The sequence below is a fragment of the Artibeus jamaicensis genome, unplaced genomic scaffold (assembly GCF_021234435.1).
Source record: "Artibeus jamaicensis isolate MK-2021 breed Jamaican fruit bat unplaced genomic scaffold, CSHL_Jam_final contig_936, whole genome shotgun sequence".
NCBI lineage: Eukaryota > Metazoa > Chordata > Mammalia > Chiroptera > Phyllostomidae > Artibeus > Artibeus jamaicensis.
In genome coordinates this window covers 25,920-45,460 of record NW_026522017.1, presented here as the reverse complement: position 1 = coordinate 45,460, position 19,541 = coordinate 25,920, and the positions used below count along the sequence as shown (strand labels likewise).

The window sequence follows — 19,541 nt, the reverse complement described above, 5'->3', positions numbered from 1 at the left end:
TTCATGATAGTTTGCTATATTCCCAAATGTTACTAAATTGTATCTGACAGAATCTGCCGCTCTGATTTCACAGTGGAAACCAGTGGGAAAAGGATTAATTTTGGAAAAAAAAGTTGTTAAAATATTTAAATTAAATATTTCAAGCATGAAAAATTGCACAGCAATCATAACTGGTTGTTTTGCACAGAAAACCAGTTATTCACAATTCAGCTTTGTTAAAATTAACACTGTCTTGTTTCAGATTATTTTTCTTTTAAAGAAACAGAACTGGAGTATACCCCCCAATCCCAGTTTGTCCACGCCACACATCCAAGATAACCACTATCATGAATCTATTATCATGCTAATAAAAAATCTTAACTTTATGCATGTGCATATATTAAGAAATAATTTAAAGCCTCAACCTGCACATTTAAAAACTTTAAAAAAATAGTATCATATTCCACTTAATGTGCAAAGACTTCTGGGTATTTACCTATGTTTTTAAATATTCAGGTAGCTCTACAGATAGCTCTAATGCACTTATTTTCATCCTTGTATATCCTTTCACTGTGTGAACATACTGTCATTTAATTATTTGCCTACCAATGAATACTCTTTATTTCCCACTTCTCTATCAGTAATAACACTGTCATATTTGCCCTCTGGCAGAATCATTCTTTCGTCTTGACCTCAGGCGCTCTTGATCCTACCTGATGGTGTTGCAATGTCCAGTTCCTTGGACAAACTGCTCAGTTCCTCCTGGTCTCTCACTTTTTACCCCAGACCACCATGTCTTGACCATGAATATTTCTCCAGTTGCTCCCTCTTTCCACTGCCCAACTATTCTTTCTATTATTGACAGAGCTCGAGTGTTATCTTTAGATGGCTGACCTCCTCATAGCCCTCTCAGATGCCAAGCTAATCTCCTTTCAATCAATCCTCCACCCTGCTGCTAGCCGGAAGAATGTATTTAAAAACCCAAACTGGCCATGCCATACCTCAGTGTCACTCCCACTGCATGCAGGACACAAGTTCCTCACTTAAGTTCCTCAAACCAGGCCTGCAATTCTCTCTTGCTTGGTCTTCCTTCAGTGTCCTCTTCTGACTGGTACCTCTGACCCTGTATCCATCCTATGCTGACTCTGAGCCTATACTTATGACTGGAAATACTTCCCCATTTACCCAGCGAGAGCCTCCTCATCCTTTAGGACAACTTCAGTTTCACATCAAATAGGCAACTTCTCTACCCATTGATCCTCTGTGCTCCCAACACAACATTTAATGATTCCCAATACTTCCCATTTTTCACTGATATTCCCAGAACTCTTGTGTTCCTCCTGAGTCTGAGTGCTACCTGACAGCAGGGACTGAGTTTTAGTCATCTTTGCATCCCTAGGTCCTAGGAAAGCACCTGAGACACTAACAGGCATTCAGACATGGGCTGAGCTGAAGGGGAAGGTAGACAGCCCATTAAGTGTGTTTCATTGTCACAATAAGGGAGAGCCAGTCTGCTTAAAACAAGTAGATTTATTATGGAAGACATAATAAGAATGGCATCCAGCCCTCTATGAACAAGACATCTGCCAGCTGACCCTTTTGCACAGGTAAGTATAACTGATCTCAGTAGCACTGCAAATGCCTTTGGAATCATTAGATTAAATGACACTCAGCCTTTGTCACAGTGTGAGCACTGCACCATCTGCTATCTAGAACTTCCAACTCCTTCACAATGCACCATAAAGGGACATAGTCTAAACAGTTTTCAACATTTCCTCCAAGACAAGATCACATTCTTTACCCACCTGTAACAAGCTCCCTTACTTCAGCATCAACAGATTTTCTCAACAGTCTCAACAAGGCAGGTATCCCACCAACATTCTTCATTGCTATTTTATTTTCATCTGTAGACTTGCCAAAAACCAGATTTCGGAGGGCACCACAAGCATTCTTCTGAACTTCCAAAACTCTGTGGTCCAAAAGGTCAACCAGATGCTTGATTCCCCCTAACCTACATACCTGGAATGAAAAATATTAAGTACCAGGCCTAAGTGACATGTGATTCAGCAGTGATCAAACTAAAGTCTGTTATAAAAAGATCATGGGAAATGGACAATTCCAGATCATTTCCAAAGGTTACTTTTCATTCTACATAACACATCGTTTATAAATTTTAAGGACAATATCCAAGATGAAGCTCTTTTCCTGGGTTCACAGCTTAGAAAAAGGGAAGAAGACCAAGGTGAACGAATGTCACATGTAGGCAACACGGTCCTACTCTGACCCTCAGAACACACACAGGGATGTACTTCCACTCTCACATGGAATGAACAAATACTCAATACAATAAAGCTGTTTGTAGGGTTGGAGATCAAACAGAAAAAAATTTTTGATGAGTCATTTGGTTTCTACAATTGTTTCTCTAAGCTACTTTCTCTAAAATTATTTCCACTTGTCAATTCACTGTTACACTATATGCATATTTCTAGGGTTTTTTTTTTAACTGCATACACCTTTGGTCTGTAACTGATATTTTGTTTTGCATATTAAATTGATGAGAAATACTTATACTCTATAGTAAATTTTAGGGGGAAAATGGCCTAAAATGTTAAAAGAAAGAATCTGTATAGTATAGGACACTAGCCAATAACCAATGACTCACTGTGTTTCTGTAAATGCCAAAAAACTTAAAAATGTGAAATAAAATATTCCTATATGTTCAGTATTAGTAATGGTTTTAAATCCTCTATAACTTTACTTAATTGGATGTTGGCATATATCTTCACCAGAATTTCAGAAAATACATGAGCTCACTCATTTCAAAAATACTATAATTTTTATGCAACAAATTTTTGTAAAATACCTTAAAAATTCAGGTTACATTAATTACATTAATTTTTCTTCATGTTTTCTATTTTTACAAGTAACCGAATGAGTGGACACATAATTTGAAAATGCTAAAAGCACTCCAAGAAATATACTCATCCTAGCTTTCCTTGAGAAATAGTGAAATGCAGAGCTATGTGGTATATGAGTATCTGATACCAAAACATCCCTCTTAAAGGGCATCTGATAATTTCCGAATGGAAAGGCCCTGGGTCTTGTACCTCCAGCTTCACTTTGTTGTCGCCGAAGCACAGGTGCTGCAGGTAGGCCGCCGCGTTGGCCTGGACCGAGGGGAACTGGTGCTGCAGCATGTGAATCACTTCAGGCAACTCGGGATCACGCCAGGCGAACTCCCTGCACGAGAAACAGACGGCTTCAAAAAGGAAGGCCCATGTTTTAACAATACATTGAACGAAACATTTGGCATAAGAAAAAAGCTCAGCTGAGACCAGAATTGGAAGTTACAAAAATCCTAAAATACACACATATATATAAATAATTTCTTCCCCTGATGAACACACGCAGAGTCCAGATGCTTATGATTTTAAAGAACTCATGATGCACAGATGCACAGAAGTGATTCAAAGGAACAAAGAAGTTATTAACGTGAATAACTTTTTCATTTTCTTTTTGCTCGTCTTGATTCCAATTCTATGCCTTTTTACCTATGTAAGAAACTTGCAGGCGCAGGCTCAGGTGAACAAGTGCACTTGGGCTAGGTGAGCTGCCACGTGACCAAAGGGAAGGGCGGCCTCGAACAACAGATCTGATGCCAGCCCAGAAACCGCAGATGTTGCGGGCCTCATGATTTTCAAGAAACATCATATTTGCAGTTGCTCTTGGTTATAAGCAGGAAACATAGAAAAGTATTTAAAAATTTTTTATCACTAATCTTTTGTGCAGACAAAAAAGACTGTTAATGTTTCCTGCTGGTCTTTTTTTCTTTTAATCCTTAACAGAGGATTAATATGTTTCTTAAATTGATTTTGGAGAAAGAGAAAGGAAGAGAAAGAGAGAGAGAGAGAGAGAGAGAGAGATCAAATGGTTACCTCCTGTATGTACCCCAACTGGGGCCTGACCAGGGTTAGAAACCACTACCTAGGTATGTGCCCTGACTGGGAATTGAACCCTCACCTGTTGGTGTCTGAGACAATGCTTCAAATAACTGAACTACCCAGCTGGGTCCTGCTGGTCTTTTTTAAAACATGTGTGCAAATGTGCACATATATACGTACACATTGTGTTCCTAAAGAACTGGATTATTATTAAATAGCACTTAAAATTTCACGAGTACGTATTCTGTGTCAGGCACTATTCTAAGCATTTTATCCATGTTAATTCATTTATTCTTACAGCAACCTTATAGATTTGGAGATTGAGGCAGAAAGGCTGAGCAACTTGTCCAAAGTCACTCAGCTAGCCAACAGCAGGGCAGCATTTGAACTCAGGCAGTCTGTCTTCACATTTCTTGTGTATTTCTTGCTACCCTATTTTTGTATAACAAGTATACAATCAAACTAAGCATATATACTTTTATAGTTACTCATATGAAAAGTAATATAATAATTAATAATAACACAATAAACTATTTTCAACACTCACAACTGTAAACTTACTTTTGGCCCATCCTGTCTTACCATAAGGAATGGAAAACTAATGGATTTTTTGAAGCAGAGGAGTAACAGAATGGAACATGGCCACATTTAAAAGGAAGATAACTCCATGGCCAAGTAGAGAATGTACTAGAATCAAAAAACACTGGTAATAAGGAGACTATCCACCATTCACATATTTGTCTGAAACAAGATACAGTCCTCCTTGATGTTTCTCTTTTCCTTATCCTTGTGATTCAATCCATCAGCCAGCTCTGTTGACTAACTCCAAAATATTTAACATAAGCCAAACCCACCCATTCTGTCCATCAAGCTGGGACTGCTCTAACAGACTCCTACATGCTCTCTCTCCTTCAAATGCTACTCCCTCCCCTGATCTACTCTCTGCACAGCACCCAGATATCTCCTGAAAACTGAAGTCAGCAGAGATATCTGGCTTGGGGGACAGACTGGATGATCATGGCATTAATAGACACTAAGAATACCACAACTGCCAAGAGGCAGGTAACCCATCAGAAAAAGAACAGAATTTAGAGTAAGATTGCCTATGTTGAAGTTCCAGGTCCTTCGTTTACTATATGATGTTGAAAACCAGTTAATTATTTGGAGCTTCAAATTCCCCATTTAGAAAATAGATATGATAAAACTATCATTTCTACCTTTTTCTTAATTTGGCTGTGATAATTAAATTGTGATGATGTATATTAAAATATTTCATATACTTCAAATTATGATACAGACATTTTATTAATGTTCATCATCCCTGAAAAATCATTATAAATAGGGGCATTCTCTGCAATAATAGATGTTCTTTCATGCACTGAAACTATGTTAACTATTTGATGAAAATCTATCTAAGACCATTATATAAATCTATGCTGTAATTAACAGAGTGCAAGGACTGTGATTTAATCTTTTCTTGAGGACTTACAATTATTATTACAATTACAAATTTTCATCCCTTCTAAATGGCACAGGGGTAGCCAAAATTCCCTGGCATTCTTGGGTGCCACAAGAGCCAGACAACACAAAGAGAGGCTCTAGCCAGAGATGGGCAGTTAGACTTGGTTGGCATCAATTCCAACCTTGATTTTCAGCAGAAATTTACCCTAGAAAGACTGCCATCAGTTCATGGTCTGGCTAAATGGCATCAGTGCCTGCCAGGATCTGCTTCACTGAAACCTAAGCCATGGTGGAGTGATGTACTGAGCTTTACCTTTCTACAGTAAATAACTATAAAACCAGACTAAATGTATGAGGGCTCTGTGCCACAGTGGACTTCTAAATGTATGAAAACACTGTTTCCAGGCCCTGAACAACAGGCACCAAGACTGTAATCTTTGAGAGAAGGGAACTACTGGAGGTGCCTCATGTTCGCATGGCTTTTTGCCTGAGGGCACTTTTGGGAGCAAGGCACAAAAAGTAAAGCAATGACCGACCGGCTTAGTGAGCTGAGAGAGAGAGACTGGCATTTGGAGATGTCAAAGTGGTTAGAACTTGTGGGCAGGGTACCGGAGAAAATGGAGCTATGCAGAGGAGATTCTCTTAAGGCAAGGATGTGGGAGGATTACTTACACGTTTTTAGTTAAGTGCTGGGCTGTGCATGTATGTGGTACATGTACAGGTCTGGTGGACAGTGGCTGCTGCAAGCTGACAGCTAAGCAGGTGCATGCTTTGGCAGCACATACACTGAAATTGAGGCTGAACTTATTCCAGGTGATGGTGGACGTCCATCTCAGTCGGTACAGACCTCACCGAGCACCTCAGCATTAGAATCGACAAAGGCCATGTAGAACCATGCTGCAGAGTAAGTAAGGGCCATGTGCTGGGAGTAAAACAAATCGGATGCAGACCCACTCTAACAAATTTAAAAAAACCAATCTCAACAGAATCAAAAGCACCTCTTGGTAATTTAGTCGTCTGCCACAAAAAACTCAGAACCCTAATGGGAGACAACATAGTCCAGAGTCCCTACAATGTATCATCCATAAGAGTTCACACACAATTTAACTGCTAGGTATAAGAAGAAACTAAAAAATGTGATTTACAAAGATATTTAAAAAACCCAAACAATAGAAACAGACCAGAGAAAACCCAGTTGTTGAAATGATTGCAGGAGGACTTCAAAATGGTTATCATAAATGTACTCAAAGATTTAAAGAAAAAGATGTATATAAGAATTTAATAGATGAGGAATATCACCAAAGACATGGAAACTATGTAAAGTAACAAATGCAAGTATCTGAAATAGAAAAAATTCACTGGATGAGCTTAACAACAGATTGGATACTGCAGATGAAAAGACAGTAAATTTGAAGACAAATCAACTTAAAAATCTAATCTGAAGAATATAAAGAGATTAATACCATGAAGAGCTTTGCAGTAACCTGTGAAATAATGCCACGTTATCTCAGAAAAGGAGAGTGAATTGGGAGTGGAAAAAATTTAAAGAAATAATAGTGAAAAACATCCTCGTTTTGGTAAAAATCATCAATGGACATTTAAATAATCTTAGTCAATCCCAAGCAAGTTAAATGTAAAGAAAACTATACCTAGGCCTTTCAGTGTAGAACTGCTTACAGTCAAAGAGAAGAAGAAAAATCTCAAAGGCAGCCAGAGAGAAGATACATTACATAATGAAAAAGATGATATAAATGATGTCTGACTTCTCATAAAAAACATTGAAGATCAAAGACAATAAATGACATCTTTTAAAACTACCTCCCAAAATTATACCTGTTAGTCCTGAAATTTATATCTAGTAAAACTATCTTTTAAAAATGAGTGAAATAAAAACATTTTCAGATTTAAGGCTGAGAGAATTTCCTGCCAGCAGATTTGCAACACAAGGAAGGTTAAACTCACTTCCCTTTTTAGACTAAAGGGAAATGAGTTGAGATGGAAAACTGAGTTTATGGGAAGACAGGAAGAGAACTATAAATAGTGAATATGTAGATGAATATAAAGACCATCTTTTTTACTTCTGCTACTTTCTTTAAAAGACAATGGACTTTTTACAGTAAAAATAGTAATACTTGATGTGTTTGTATTAATAAATCTTGCTTCCAAACTAGCCAACAATAAAAAAAAACCTCATAAATTTCCTTTTATATAGAAAACATAAATAACTTCTTTAGCCTTCAGGAATTTTTCAGGTTTAGTATAATGTAACATTAATGATGAAGTAGGTTTAGCAATAAATAAAAATATTACTTAAAGCTGCTATTTTCAAAACTGAAAGTTAAATAATTATCATGAGCTTTTTATTTTGCTTTGAATACTTAAACTTCAAACTCTTCTGGATTCTAGTTTCAGCTAGGATAAATATACCTATTATTATAATAATTTATCTTACAAAACGAATTATCAGTAAAGTTTCACGTAATCAAAGATAGATATAACAGTTTTATACATTAGACTATGGGATTATCATGCTTTGAATTGTTGAAATATATACATAATTATACATGAAATTTTTGTTTATAGTCAATCAACTCTTATCAGAGGTCAAAACTGAATTCTTCAGGGACACATATTAAACTCAAAGCTCTAATCATACTTCATGGACTTTCTGGGTAGCTATTCTTTTCTTTGCAGGTTTAGCAGAAGCTTGGTGTAAATTACCTATCATTCAAAGCCCTTCTGGGGATTTCTGCATGTTTTAGGGTACCTGCGTCTTTGTCATTTTCAGGTTTTCAAATAAAATCATGTAAAAGTATTTCTGAATTATATTAGATGTGCTATTAAACAAATTTTTTTTAAAAATCCTTAAAAAAGGACAAAAAGGAGGCAAGGAGAACAGCAGAACCAAATGCACGTATAAACGACAAAGAATTTTACACAAAAGAGTGAATAGGTGGGCTGGTTTTAGTGAAGCACATGGGTTTCCCATTTGTCTCAAAATTACCTTTAGTTATTTTCTTTTAATGACCAAAGAACCTCACTCATGCTTTTAATTTACTCATTAGAATTTGTTGGTAGGTTGCTAGAGATGAGTTGCTAACCACAACAATTTTCCAGTGAAATGACTATTTGTGGGCAAAAAATGAATTCTTGATAATATATATGCCTTAATATAGTACTCAAGCTGTTTAAAAGTTATTTTCACTCTTACAGAAATTTAAAGTTCTCCTTTAGTTTCTAACTATGTTTATTTCCTGAGTATTTTAAGTGACTTTCATTAAAGAGGAGGCCAGTTTTTCAGAACCAAGCAAATATTAAAGGACTCACACTTATCTTAATAAAACATGTTTTCTACATGGCCAAATAAAATTCATAAGTGGAAACATTTATTATTTGCCAAATATTTTTTGCTTCTGAGATGAGAATTTTTTGTAAATGAATTTTTTCTTAAATGATAGGAAGCTTTTTGAAGGACCAACAAAAGGGGACTACATGGTAACAGAAAAAATATAATAAAGATTATATATTTTTAAAGAAGCACAAGAGCACTGACCAATATTATTCATAATGTACAGCACTGGTCTTTTCCAGTGCTGTAACCATGTACATTTTCTGAAGTCCTCAAGTAGTCAGCCAGAAAAAAAGAAACAGTGGTAAAATGACCTTCTAAAAATCCATGTGAATAAGACACAGAAGAGGATGTGCCATGTTGTTGCTGTGATGAAGTATTTCAATGATGAATGCTGCAGATGTTCACACAGACTTGTGCATTCTCCAAATTATTATTTAAGCATTAAAAGAAGGAATCCATCATCCTTCTTTAAATGAATTATTTAAAATGAAGTTAACCTCAATGACCTACATGCTGCAATGCAACTGGAAATATTAAAGATAAGAAGTTACTGATATTATAACAGCATAATCTTGGCAACTTGAGTAAAAGTGAGGATGAAGGAACCGACTGACTTCTGGGACACTGCAGCATCCTGAACACACACAAACAATACTTGCCTGGGGTCCTTCTGAATGCTGTCTATTGATGGGGATCTTGTGGTGCCATCATCAGCTGGTGCCGTGTGCTGCAGCCTGCTATAATTGCACTCTTGCACTCGGTATTGTATTGGCCTGTAGGGATCCGCATAGGTAGCTGTTGTGTTCAGGGCATAATTATTTCTTTGGTATGTAAGGGTACTTCGCTGGCTGGATGTCCTTTGCAGGTTTCCAACGCCTACTAGAAAGTCAACATTTTAAAAAAGGTTAGTGTGTTCTCTACGAGGTGATACTTACCAAAGTCAAAATGTTTTTAAATTTCAATTATAGTTTTTAACAACTATGTAACTTGCTTACCTTTAGATTTTAACAATCTAGCTCATTAGTGCTAAAAAACATTTAAGTTTTAAATATACACTAACAATAAAAAGCTAACAATATTTTGTTTTTCTTAGCAGAAAAGAGCAAAAATGTAATTATAAATCTGATTCGTAATAGGTCTCAATATGTTTATTAAGATTCAGTAATAAAACCACAACAGAAACAGGGAAACAATCTTAGAAATAACAAAATTTTATAATTTCACTTTAGCAATAAAAAACAAGATATGTCAAATCTGTAGAAAATTAAAACTACCAAACTTTTAATGCTTAGTGTATACAGGTTATTCACTTTGATGTACATTTCATTTACAGATCTGTGGATTTTGATAACTTGGAAAATTCATTTCACAAGAAAGAAGACTGATATATGAAATTCTTCTACAGCTACTCCCTTAAATTATTGTGTGATGCTAAGTGTAAAGGTACTAAACACTGTATTTAACACTTTTTTCCTAATTATTGCAGTAGGCCATTTCTCCAATGATTGTATATATACTACTCCTGCAATTAAAATGTTTTAATAACATTATCTGAAAAGATAATAATTAAAGAAAATAATATGCAGAACATAAGTGAAATATTTCTGCAGTAATATCATTAGAAATTGGTATGTTCTACTAGAAAAAAATCTTGTAGTGGAACAAATTGTCAGTTTTGACAAAGAACCAATTCAAATACATTTTCACCCTCCCTGTGTTCTGGGAGTTATATCTCCTGGAGTTGTGCTTTCAGGGGGTTATCACTGCTACCTGCAGTTCATTTGTGGACATGTTAATAAACCTGTACTATTTTATACTGTTTTTTTTTTCTTTTATAAAGAAGGGGCCACTGGAGATTCTGTGAGCCAGGCTGGGAGCGCAATCTGGCAGCTTACACGGCCATGGACTGCAGCTCTGCTCTGTCAGCCGCTACGGTGCGGCCCAGATGCCAGGCTCGGGGGCTGTTAAGGCTGGGACGCACTAGCTATTTTTATAAACGCCTTTATTGCATTCTGTCCCAGGTTTAGCCTATCATAAGGAATATTTATTTCCCATTTTACACTTAAGCATTCAAAGGAAATCCATTATATAAAAAGAATAACACCAAATACACTTGGACTACACCCGTGGTCAAAGATAGCCAAAAACTCATGTACGGATTTTCTAAATATACATTCCAGGCAACAAAAAAGACAAATATTCCCACAGAGGCTTTCCTTTGTATATCTGATATGGTTCTAAACCCAAGGGCAGTCAGATTTATAGCTTTACAAACTTATGTGGGCATTCACAGTACACTCACTACATTGATTAGATTGCACCAAGGTAAAAATATATCACCTAAAAGAGGTACAAAATGAACTTTTGTTTTACTGTTAGCTGATCTGCTGTCACAACTACTTTTTTGACAACCGAATGGGCAACGGAATTTCGGCGGATGCCCACCCGAGCCTGTGCGATACAACGCCGTCTGCGATCCCTGGAGCTCCACGGTCCCGTGGTTTGGGCTGCGGTACACTGGGCTGTAATAGGTCCTCCCCTCATATATAGGAGTGATGTGCAAGTCGGGAGACACAGCTGAACGAAGTTCTTGTCCAAGCTGGCTGTGCTGACTGGCATAGGAGCTCCGTAAGCCTAGAGGCCGGAAAATGATATCATTAAGAAATTACGAAAATGGTGGTGAGGTCAAAAGCTCTAAGAAAGTCCTAACCAATATGACCAAATGTTAAGTCAAAACACCAAACCTAGTGAGTTTTACAAAGGAAGGATGCCAGATATGAAAAGGACACCACATACATTTTTAGAATAAAATTCTCTTTTGGCAGCAAAGTAAATTTTCTAAGAAAAAAAAAAAGACCTTATTAAATGGTTTGGTTTTCTGAAATTTATTCCTCCAACTGTAATCCATTTTTATTATGCCGACCAAAAAGAGAACATCCTCTTCTACCATTATATGATTTTCATAGTTAAAAATACATACAAATAATGGCTCATGCCAGTCTCTTTTCCTGCCCTGCAGAACTGCCTCATCTCCCCGAGTGGACAGTCAGCTCCTGGGGGCTGGGCTCAACACCTATATCACAGTGCTTAGTGAAGGCTGATTGTCAAGAACTGTTTTGAAACGTCTTTCAATTCATTTCATGATTTTTACAGAAAAACAAATTATGGTATAAAATTTGGAATATTAGCAATGAATTCATACCATTTATTAAGTATTATAAAGTATTATTTCACTATTTATCCCTGCATTTTTCATTTAAAAAAAATTGTTTTTATAGAAACCCACATACCAGATTCTTGTTTACCTTCTTTCCAGTGTAAAAAAAAATACAAAGTTAGTACATGAATATAAAATCATTTGAAATGTTCTTTCATTCAAATTGCTAATAACTAATGTTTACACATGGGACTCATGATTAAAAAGTACTTCAAACACAAACATTTTATTTTGTTAATAAAAGTGAACTAGTGTATTCTTTATTATGATGTTCAAAGTTTGTGATTCATCCTCAATTTCACAGTAAGTAGAATCTGTCACTTGGTAAGAATACCAACTACAGTTATATGAACAAGAGAAAGCACAAACATATAGGAAATCAGCATACATCTCCTTTTTAAAAGATCGCAAATAACACAGTAACTAATTACAAAAAGACAGCACCAGTCACATCCTGTTATCTCATTTAATCATATCACAACTAAAATCAAAAGGGCCTGAATTGGAGTGGTAGTTTTATGTTGCTTACTGAGAGGTAGCAAGAAAGTTAATACACAAAACTTCTAAAATGAATGATTATTACCTACCCTGGACAGCAACATGACATGGAAAGAAACTAAATGCCTCAATGTGTGTTTTAGCTATTGGCTACCCACTTGCTAAAATGAAGATCATAGGTTTAAACAATCTTACAACTAGGGGGTTATAGAGCCAAACCCTTTCATTTCAAAACCAAGGGAAATGACAACCCAAAAGAAAATGTGACTTATCCCCTATTATCATCAGAGGTACTTTCTGGTAGGGCTGAGAGGAAAGCTCAGGTCAGTGTTGTAACATTCCACACTCAGCACTGGACATGGCTAAGCATGAAGAGTCAATGAGAAGTGGTGGGAGAAACTGAACTCCACAGGGCCCTCTGCAAACAAAACTAAAGAGCAAGAGCAAGGTTAGCTCAGCAGGGGTCCACGAAAGGCAATGTTATCTAAAGATGATATTATAATTGTTATCTGAAAGCTCTTACTTTAGGATTTGAGCTTTTTATTCACTGGCAGATTTCTCATTTTTCTTAGCAAACAGAGTATAAGCTCCATTTCTATATGGAAGTCCTTGAGTATCTTGAACAAAAGTGCAGGCATTGTTTTTCGTTAATGGTGACATAAAAACAGCACGTAAATATAGCCAGTCCTTAGGAATCTTATCAATACAAGATGCTATGTTAACACTCAGCAGAGCCTCAGAACATCACTCACACTTGGGCAGAGACAAGCCAAGCCCAATGGTGGCCCCACCACCCCATGGTGATGTGAGATAAGAACAAAACATTCTGTACCATTATCAAATGTTATGTGCTCATGGTGCATGGAATTGGCCAGACCCTTCACTGGAATCCAAAACTACTGTAAACATTTATTATAATTTCATGGGAAAGGTAGCAATATGCTCTTCCTCAGAACTATTAAAAGTACCCAGTAAATACTTGTAGGACTAGTACTGAAATTACCATACATGACAGATTATAACGGGAAACAAAAGGCAGAATTATATTGAGATGTAGTAGTTTCTTGATGTTATAAATCTTTGTGAATAACCTAACAGTGACTGTTAACTTTTTTTGTTTATGTTCATGCATGAAAAAAAGTAAAAGAGTCCTACAGGTTAATATTAAAAAATACAAAATTATATAGTCCCTACAAATTAAGTAGGGACTATACAAATGACTATGTATAGAAAATGCACTAAATTTACTATTTTAAGGTGGAAGATAATTATGTTCTATACTTGTTATTAAAAATAATTTTTCCGGAAGAATTTCCACAGATCAATTTTAATCTCCCCCTCCAAATAATGCAAAACACCTATCTTCCACAGTAATTTTATTTACTCTATAGTTTCTGTCTGCACCACATGTACATATTAGTTTACCTATTACAATGGTTTATTACCTGTGATTTAAAACCTCTATATTTAAGACATTGGATTAGTATAAACTTATGTTCAAAATAAAGATTCTTTGTATTATGCAACCTTTTCTTGACCTAATTAAACTGATGTGAGTATTTTAGGACAGAAGTATTTTCCTGTGGTAGGTATTAATTTATGCACATATTTTATCATCATTTGTGATCAGGGAGTATCTGAATCTGTTATAAAATATTTCTTCAGGCTTATCAAATAGGTTATTAATCCTTTGAAATCAAGAGCCATAGCAAATATAATCACAATACTTTCTGAAGAATACAGCAGGGAATTCACAAAATAGAATCCACATTCAGGGTAAGCAGGTAGGCAGATGATGGGAAACATTTTGCTTCTTCTGAAGATTGTAGCAGGGGGAAAAAATCTGCGATAGGCCAGGTATAATCTTTTCCCCATTGGAACATAAAGTCTAATTTTACCTGCATTGTCAGAGAAGCATACTCTTTGTTTTTCAGGGCAGAAATATATTATTTTTGTTATTTTAAAATATGTTTTATTGATTATGTTATTAGAGTTGTCTCAATTATTTCCCCTCTGACCCCCTCTGCCCAGGACCTCCATCTCATCAGCATTCCCTGCCCCTGCCTTAGTTCATGTCCATGGGTCGTACATGTAAGTTCTTTGGCTTCTCCATTTTTCACATTGTTCTTAACCTCCCCCTGTCTATTTTGTACCTACCAGTTATGCTTCTTATTCAATGTACCTTTCCTCCATTCTCCCCCATCCCCCACCCCTCCTTGCTGATAACCGTCCATGTGATTTCTATTTCCATAACTTTGAATATTTCTTTCTAGTCCCTTCTTGCCCACAAGATTTCTTTTGAGAAATCAGCTGATAGCCTTATGGGGAACTCCTTTGCAGGTAACGGTTTCCTTTTCTCTTGCTGCTTTTAAGATGCTCGCTTTAGCTTTAACCTTTGACATTTTAACGATGTCTCAGAGTGGGCCTCTTCGCATCCATCTTGTTTGGGACTCTCCATGCTTCCTGGCCTTGTATCTCTATTTTCTTAGCCAAATTAGGAAAGTTTCCTTTCATTATTTTTTTCAAATAAGTTTTCAATTTCTTGTTTTTCCTCCTCTTCTGGCATCCCTGTGATTCAGATGTTGGTACTTTTGGGGATGTCCCAGAGTTTTATTCTCTCCTCATTTTTTGAAATTCTTGTTTCTTCATTCTGTAGATTCTGAGTATTTCTCCCTTATGTTCTGAATTGTTGGTTTGAACCCTGGCTTCTTTCCCTTCACTATTGGTTCCCTGTGGATTTTACTTTATTTCACTTAGTGTAGTCTTCATTTCTTTCCTTATGTGTTTGTCATACTCAGTAAGTTCATTCTCTCAGCATATTTATCACCAGTGTTTTGAACTCTGCATCTTACAGGTTGGCTATTTCCATTTTGTGTAGTTCTTTACTTGGAGTTTTGACCTGTTTTTTCATTTGGGCCATATCTCCTCAATTTGGCAGCCTTCTGTGTTGGTTTGTGTATGAGGTATAGCTGCTTTGACTCCCTGTCTTGTTGCTCCTGCTATGTGTAAGGGGAGGAGCCTTAGGCATTCACTGGGGTAGGGCAACCCTCTTCACACTTCGTGGCACTTATGTGGGTGAGGATTCAGAGAGGGAACAATAATACCACTTGCTCACTCTTGCCCTATTTCCAGTCATTTCCCCCAGTTCCTGTATGTAACTAGTGCCTTTCTAATTGCTGCCCCGTTGCTGAACCCAAGGATGTGTGGGTTTGCTTACATTCCAGGACTGAGAGGGTCCTTTAAATGGACTCTTCTGGAGACTGGCAGTTTCTTTGGCTGCCCAACCCCCACTGGTTTTAACAACAAGAAGTTATGAGGCTTTATTTTCCCAGTGCTGGAACCCTGGGCTGTGCGGTCTGATTGCTCACTCAAGTGACCCTCTCAGTTTGTTTCCACCACATGTGAATGTGGGGTAACCTGTTCCACTGGCTGCCACCTTGCTGCTGCTACCTCACTGCCACCACTGTGTTCTCTCCATCCCAACTCCCTCTCTACCCCTCCTACTCATCTGGATTAATATTTCTTCTTTAAATGCTTGGTTATCACACCTCCATGCGGTTTGACTTTCTGCCAGTTCTTGTTTTTAGTTTTGAAGTTACTCGTATGAAAAAGTGAAGTATGTCTACATATGTCTCCATCTTGGCCGGAAGTCAGAGAAGCAAACTTTTTAAACCAAAGGGTTAATATGGTGACAATGTTTGTGTGCTTGCTGCCTTCCCTGGCTTCTACTTCACTCTTCACAAACACAGTTACTGCAGAGCCATTCTACACATACACATGAGGAACAGAAAAATCCTCACAACTATTTATCTTTTAAGGTTTCCTTGGGAGACAGAATTTCATAAATGATTTCTACCTCACATTTATGCATACTTTTCAGAGGCATGCCAGAAAATATCTAAGCCAAGTACATTTACTTCTTTGATGGCTGAATGAAAAAGAGGGGGTTTCTCCACTAGGAATTTCTTTGAGCTCAAAATGAAGTTCAGTATTAATTCTTCATGCAAAAACATTCAATTAGAAAACCTCAAAAAGGCTTTACATTTCCCAGAGGCCATAAAGAAAGGATATTAATTTTACTACACAAAAATATTAAAAACTTCTGTAAATACACCAAAAGCAAAATAAAAAGACAAACTATAAAATGAGAAAAATATTTGAGAAGTATATTAAAAGAGACTAATTTATTTCAAGTATAAAAAGCTATTACTTACAAAAACAGACAAAAGACCTAATTTATATTTTACAGAAAAGAAATAAAATGGCTGATAAACATGAAACCTCCAACCTTCAGCTTAACTCAGTAAAGGCCATTTACAACAGTAAGGTACAGCTTTGCTTACTACATTGGCAAAAAATAAAACATTTTGACAATGTGCATTACTAGTGAAGGTATGGGGACATCAGGCACACTCAAAACATTGGTGGAAATATACATCTGTACTATCTTCCTGGAGGGCAGATGTATTTGACAATATTTCTTTAACAACAAATAATAAGCCAGCAATTCTATTTCAAGAAGTGGATTCCAGTTATCTTTATGTCTAAGTGTAAATATGCAGGAAAAGCAGTATACAGGGGTGGGCAAACAGGTTTAGAGTTGTTCGTATGAAAAAAGATAGGTTATAATGACTACAGTAGCTCTACTAACTCAAAAGAATGTCATAATGCAACTGTAAACCTTTTTGCACATGCCTTTATATTGCATCGTTGTCTCTAATTGCCAAAAATGGAAAAGAACCTAAACATCTATTGATAGGGAAGTGATTAAATAAATTATATCTATAAAAACGAGGTCCTAGGCATCTATTGAGAGAATGAAGTAAAGCTCTCAAATCAATTAAAAAAGGATTCATATTATAGAACCCCAACAGTATAACACAATGTGCCTATTTGTATGGAGTGTATATACTGAGCTACTTAAGTAAACATTCTGGAGGATACATAGAGTGGTGAGTGGGAGTGAGTGAGGAAAAAGAGGAGCGTGAGACATTCATTTCCTACTTCATTGTATAGTTTCAATTTTTTTGAAACTATATATTAGTGTATACATTACATTAAAAATATAATTTAAAACACTATTTTAGCAAGGAACCATGTCTATGTATTATGTGGGAAGCCCTTCACGAAAATAGCTTGAAGGACATGGCTACACTATCAGGAACCTGGCTGATGTCTTTCTGATTTGATCTAAGTGGCATATGAAGGTAATTCATTACAGCTTTGTGTTTTTCCCATTGGGTGCTCAAATCAATGTATTTGGTGAGAAAATCCACATTCTAGTCTATACTATGAAAGCACTTAAAAATTAGTATTTAATCAGTTATTTTTATACCACTTTTTAACATAAGTTATCTGTTTGAGTATGGGTAGGCTAGCTGAAAAACCTTTCAGTAAAAAAAATAACTAAGTAATAACAAACAGCTTAGAATTCCAACCATTCTTCTAAAATGCAAAAAAAAAAAAAAAAAACCACCTTTATGTCCTAGTATTGTAAAAGGGAAAGTGTATTCACTTTAGAAGAGTTCTGGTGACATGAACTACAGAGCCTGGAGTCTGCAGTGTGAGTCCTGAGAGGAGCACACGAGCCCACTCATGCTATCATGCTGTTTCAGCCAAGGCTGCAGGAAGCTTCCCTCACTGGACATTATGGAGTACTGTCACCTAGTACTCACCTGTCAGGCTGTCTGGCCGAGGTGGAACCATCCTCTCGTAAATGTCATACTGCTGCTGTCCGAATTGTTCTATGTCATGAACAGTCCTTTGCAGTGAAGGTCCCAGATGCTGTGGAACGGCGGTCATCCCTGAGCGTTTGGGGGATGACGACCCCACCTGGCCTTGGGTTGGGGAAGCTACTCGAGTCTGTGCATCCGTGAGGGTCAGTGGAGACCCAACTCTGGTGGTGGTTTGGTACTGAGGGGTTGGTCCGTTGGGATTGGAGGTCTGCCGGGAGGTGACGGACCCAATCCTACGTACAGCTGCTGGGGAGGCGGGTCTCTGTGCAGAGTACGGAGATGCTGCCCGCTGAGCAGGTAATGTGGTGGAGGAATATACACTGGGGTTCAGTGGTCGGGAGTCGGTCACTGATGGAGAGCCAAATCCACTACCCAGAGAAGTTCTCAGTGACCCCCTTGAAGGAGACACGCCTGTGCTGATAACATAAGAAGGAGACTGTGCTCTAGATGGAACTGAACTAACTCTTCTCATGGCCCGATTGGCTACTGATGGCTGATGAAAGGGGGAAAAAAGAGAATGGGTTTAACCAGAGTTTTATGTCCCATGTCATTACAGAAAAAAATTGCACATAGCTCACTACAATGTGATTATGTTAGGCATCCACATTTTTTTTTCTTTTTATGGTTTAGAATTGGATCTTAATATTTCCTTATTCTACATTGTTTTGGTATCATAATCTCCATCTTTCCTCTCAGAATACTAAAATCAACCAGTAATGAGAGATGTACAGGTATTTAATATTCTTTTTTTCTTTACATTTTTCCCCTCTTGCTTATGCATTTCCCACAACACATAAAATGTATTGAAAGTATGAAGTGTCATTGGAGTAATGAACTTATTTTACGCCCTGTCAGTCAAAATTTGGCCAAGGTAAGGCATTTCTGTAAATCAAAAAAATTTTTTTGAACACATCAATCTAATGTAGCTAGAAGAGCATCTATAACTGTTTAGTATTTATGGATTAGCCTCGTTAAAAAAGGAATGTGTTCTTTCAGTGCAGAATAAATGGGTGTTTGGCTAGAGCCTGGGATCCAACCCTCTCTTCTCTGAATTGACTCTCAAGGGACAGCTTGTTTGGACAGGTGCTACAGCCTAATCTGTGTCTTCTTTTAGCTCTAGTGTGGCTTCTAGTAATTCTAGTCATTTCTACCTCCTTTAATATGTAAACTCTTTTCTTTAGCTAGTGGATTTAAAGACATACAAATAAAGACACCCCAAATCTATCCCTATAGGAGGGATGTCAAAGTCTCTGGTGGGTCCTTGGCCTAGCCAGCTGGAAAAGACCAGAAGGAGAAGTGAGAAACATTTCTGCCCAGGCTGGTGGTCCTTCTGTGAATCTGTAGATTCCTGCAGACAC

At 37.0% G+C, this 19,541-nt stretch overlaps 1 protein-coding gene across 1 annotated transcript in view; it reads right to left on the bottom strand.

The window, feature by feature from the left end:
- The window catches only part of PKP4 (plakophilin 4), a gene marked incomplete at its 5' end in the record, with an annotated part of 62,121 nt that overhangs the window by 40,256 nt on the left and 2,324 nt on the right, over positions 1-19,541 (bottom strand). Inside the window, 5 exons of the mRNA XM_053655129.1 lie at positions 1,785-1,998; positions 3,087-3,215; positions 9,389-9,609; positions 11,179-11,367; positions 18,124-18,676. Coding sequence (XP_053511104.1) covers positions 1,785-1,998; positions 3,087-3,215; positions 9,389-9,609; positions 11,179-11,367; positions 18,124-18,676 — 1,306 coding nt within the window. The remainder of the gene's footprint in view (positions 1-1,784; positions 1,999-3,086; positions 3,216-9,388; positions 9,610-11,178; positions 11,368-18,123; positions 18,677-19,541) is intronic.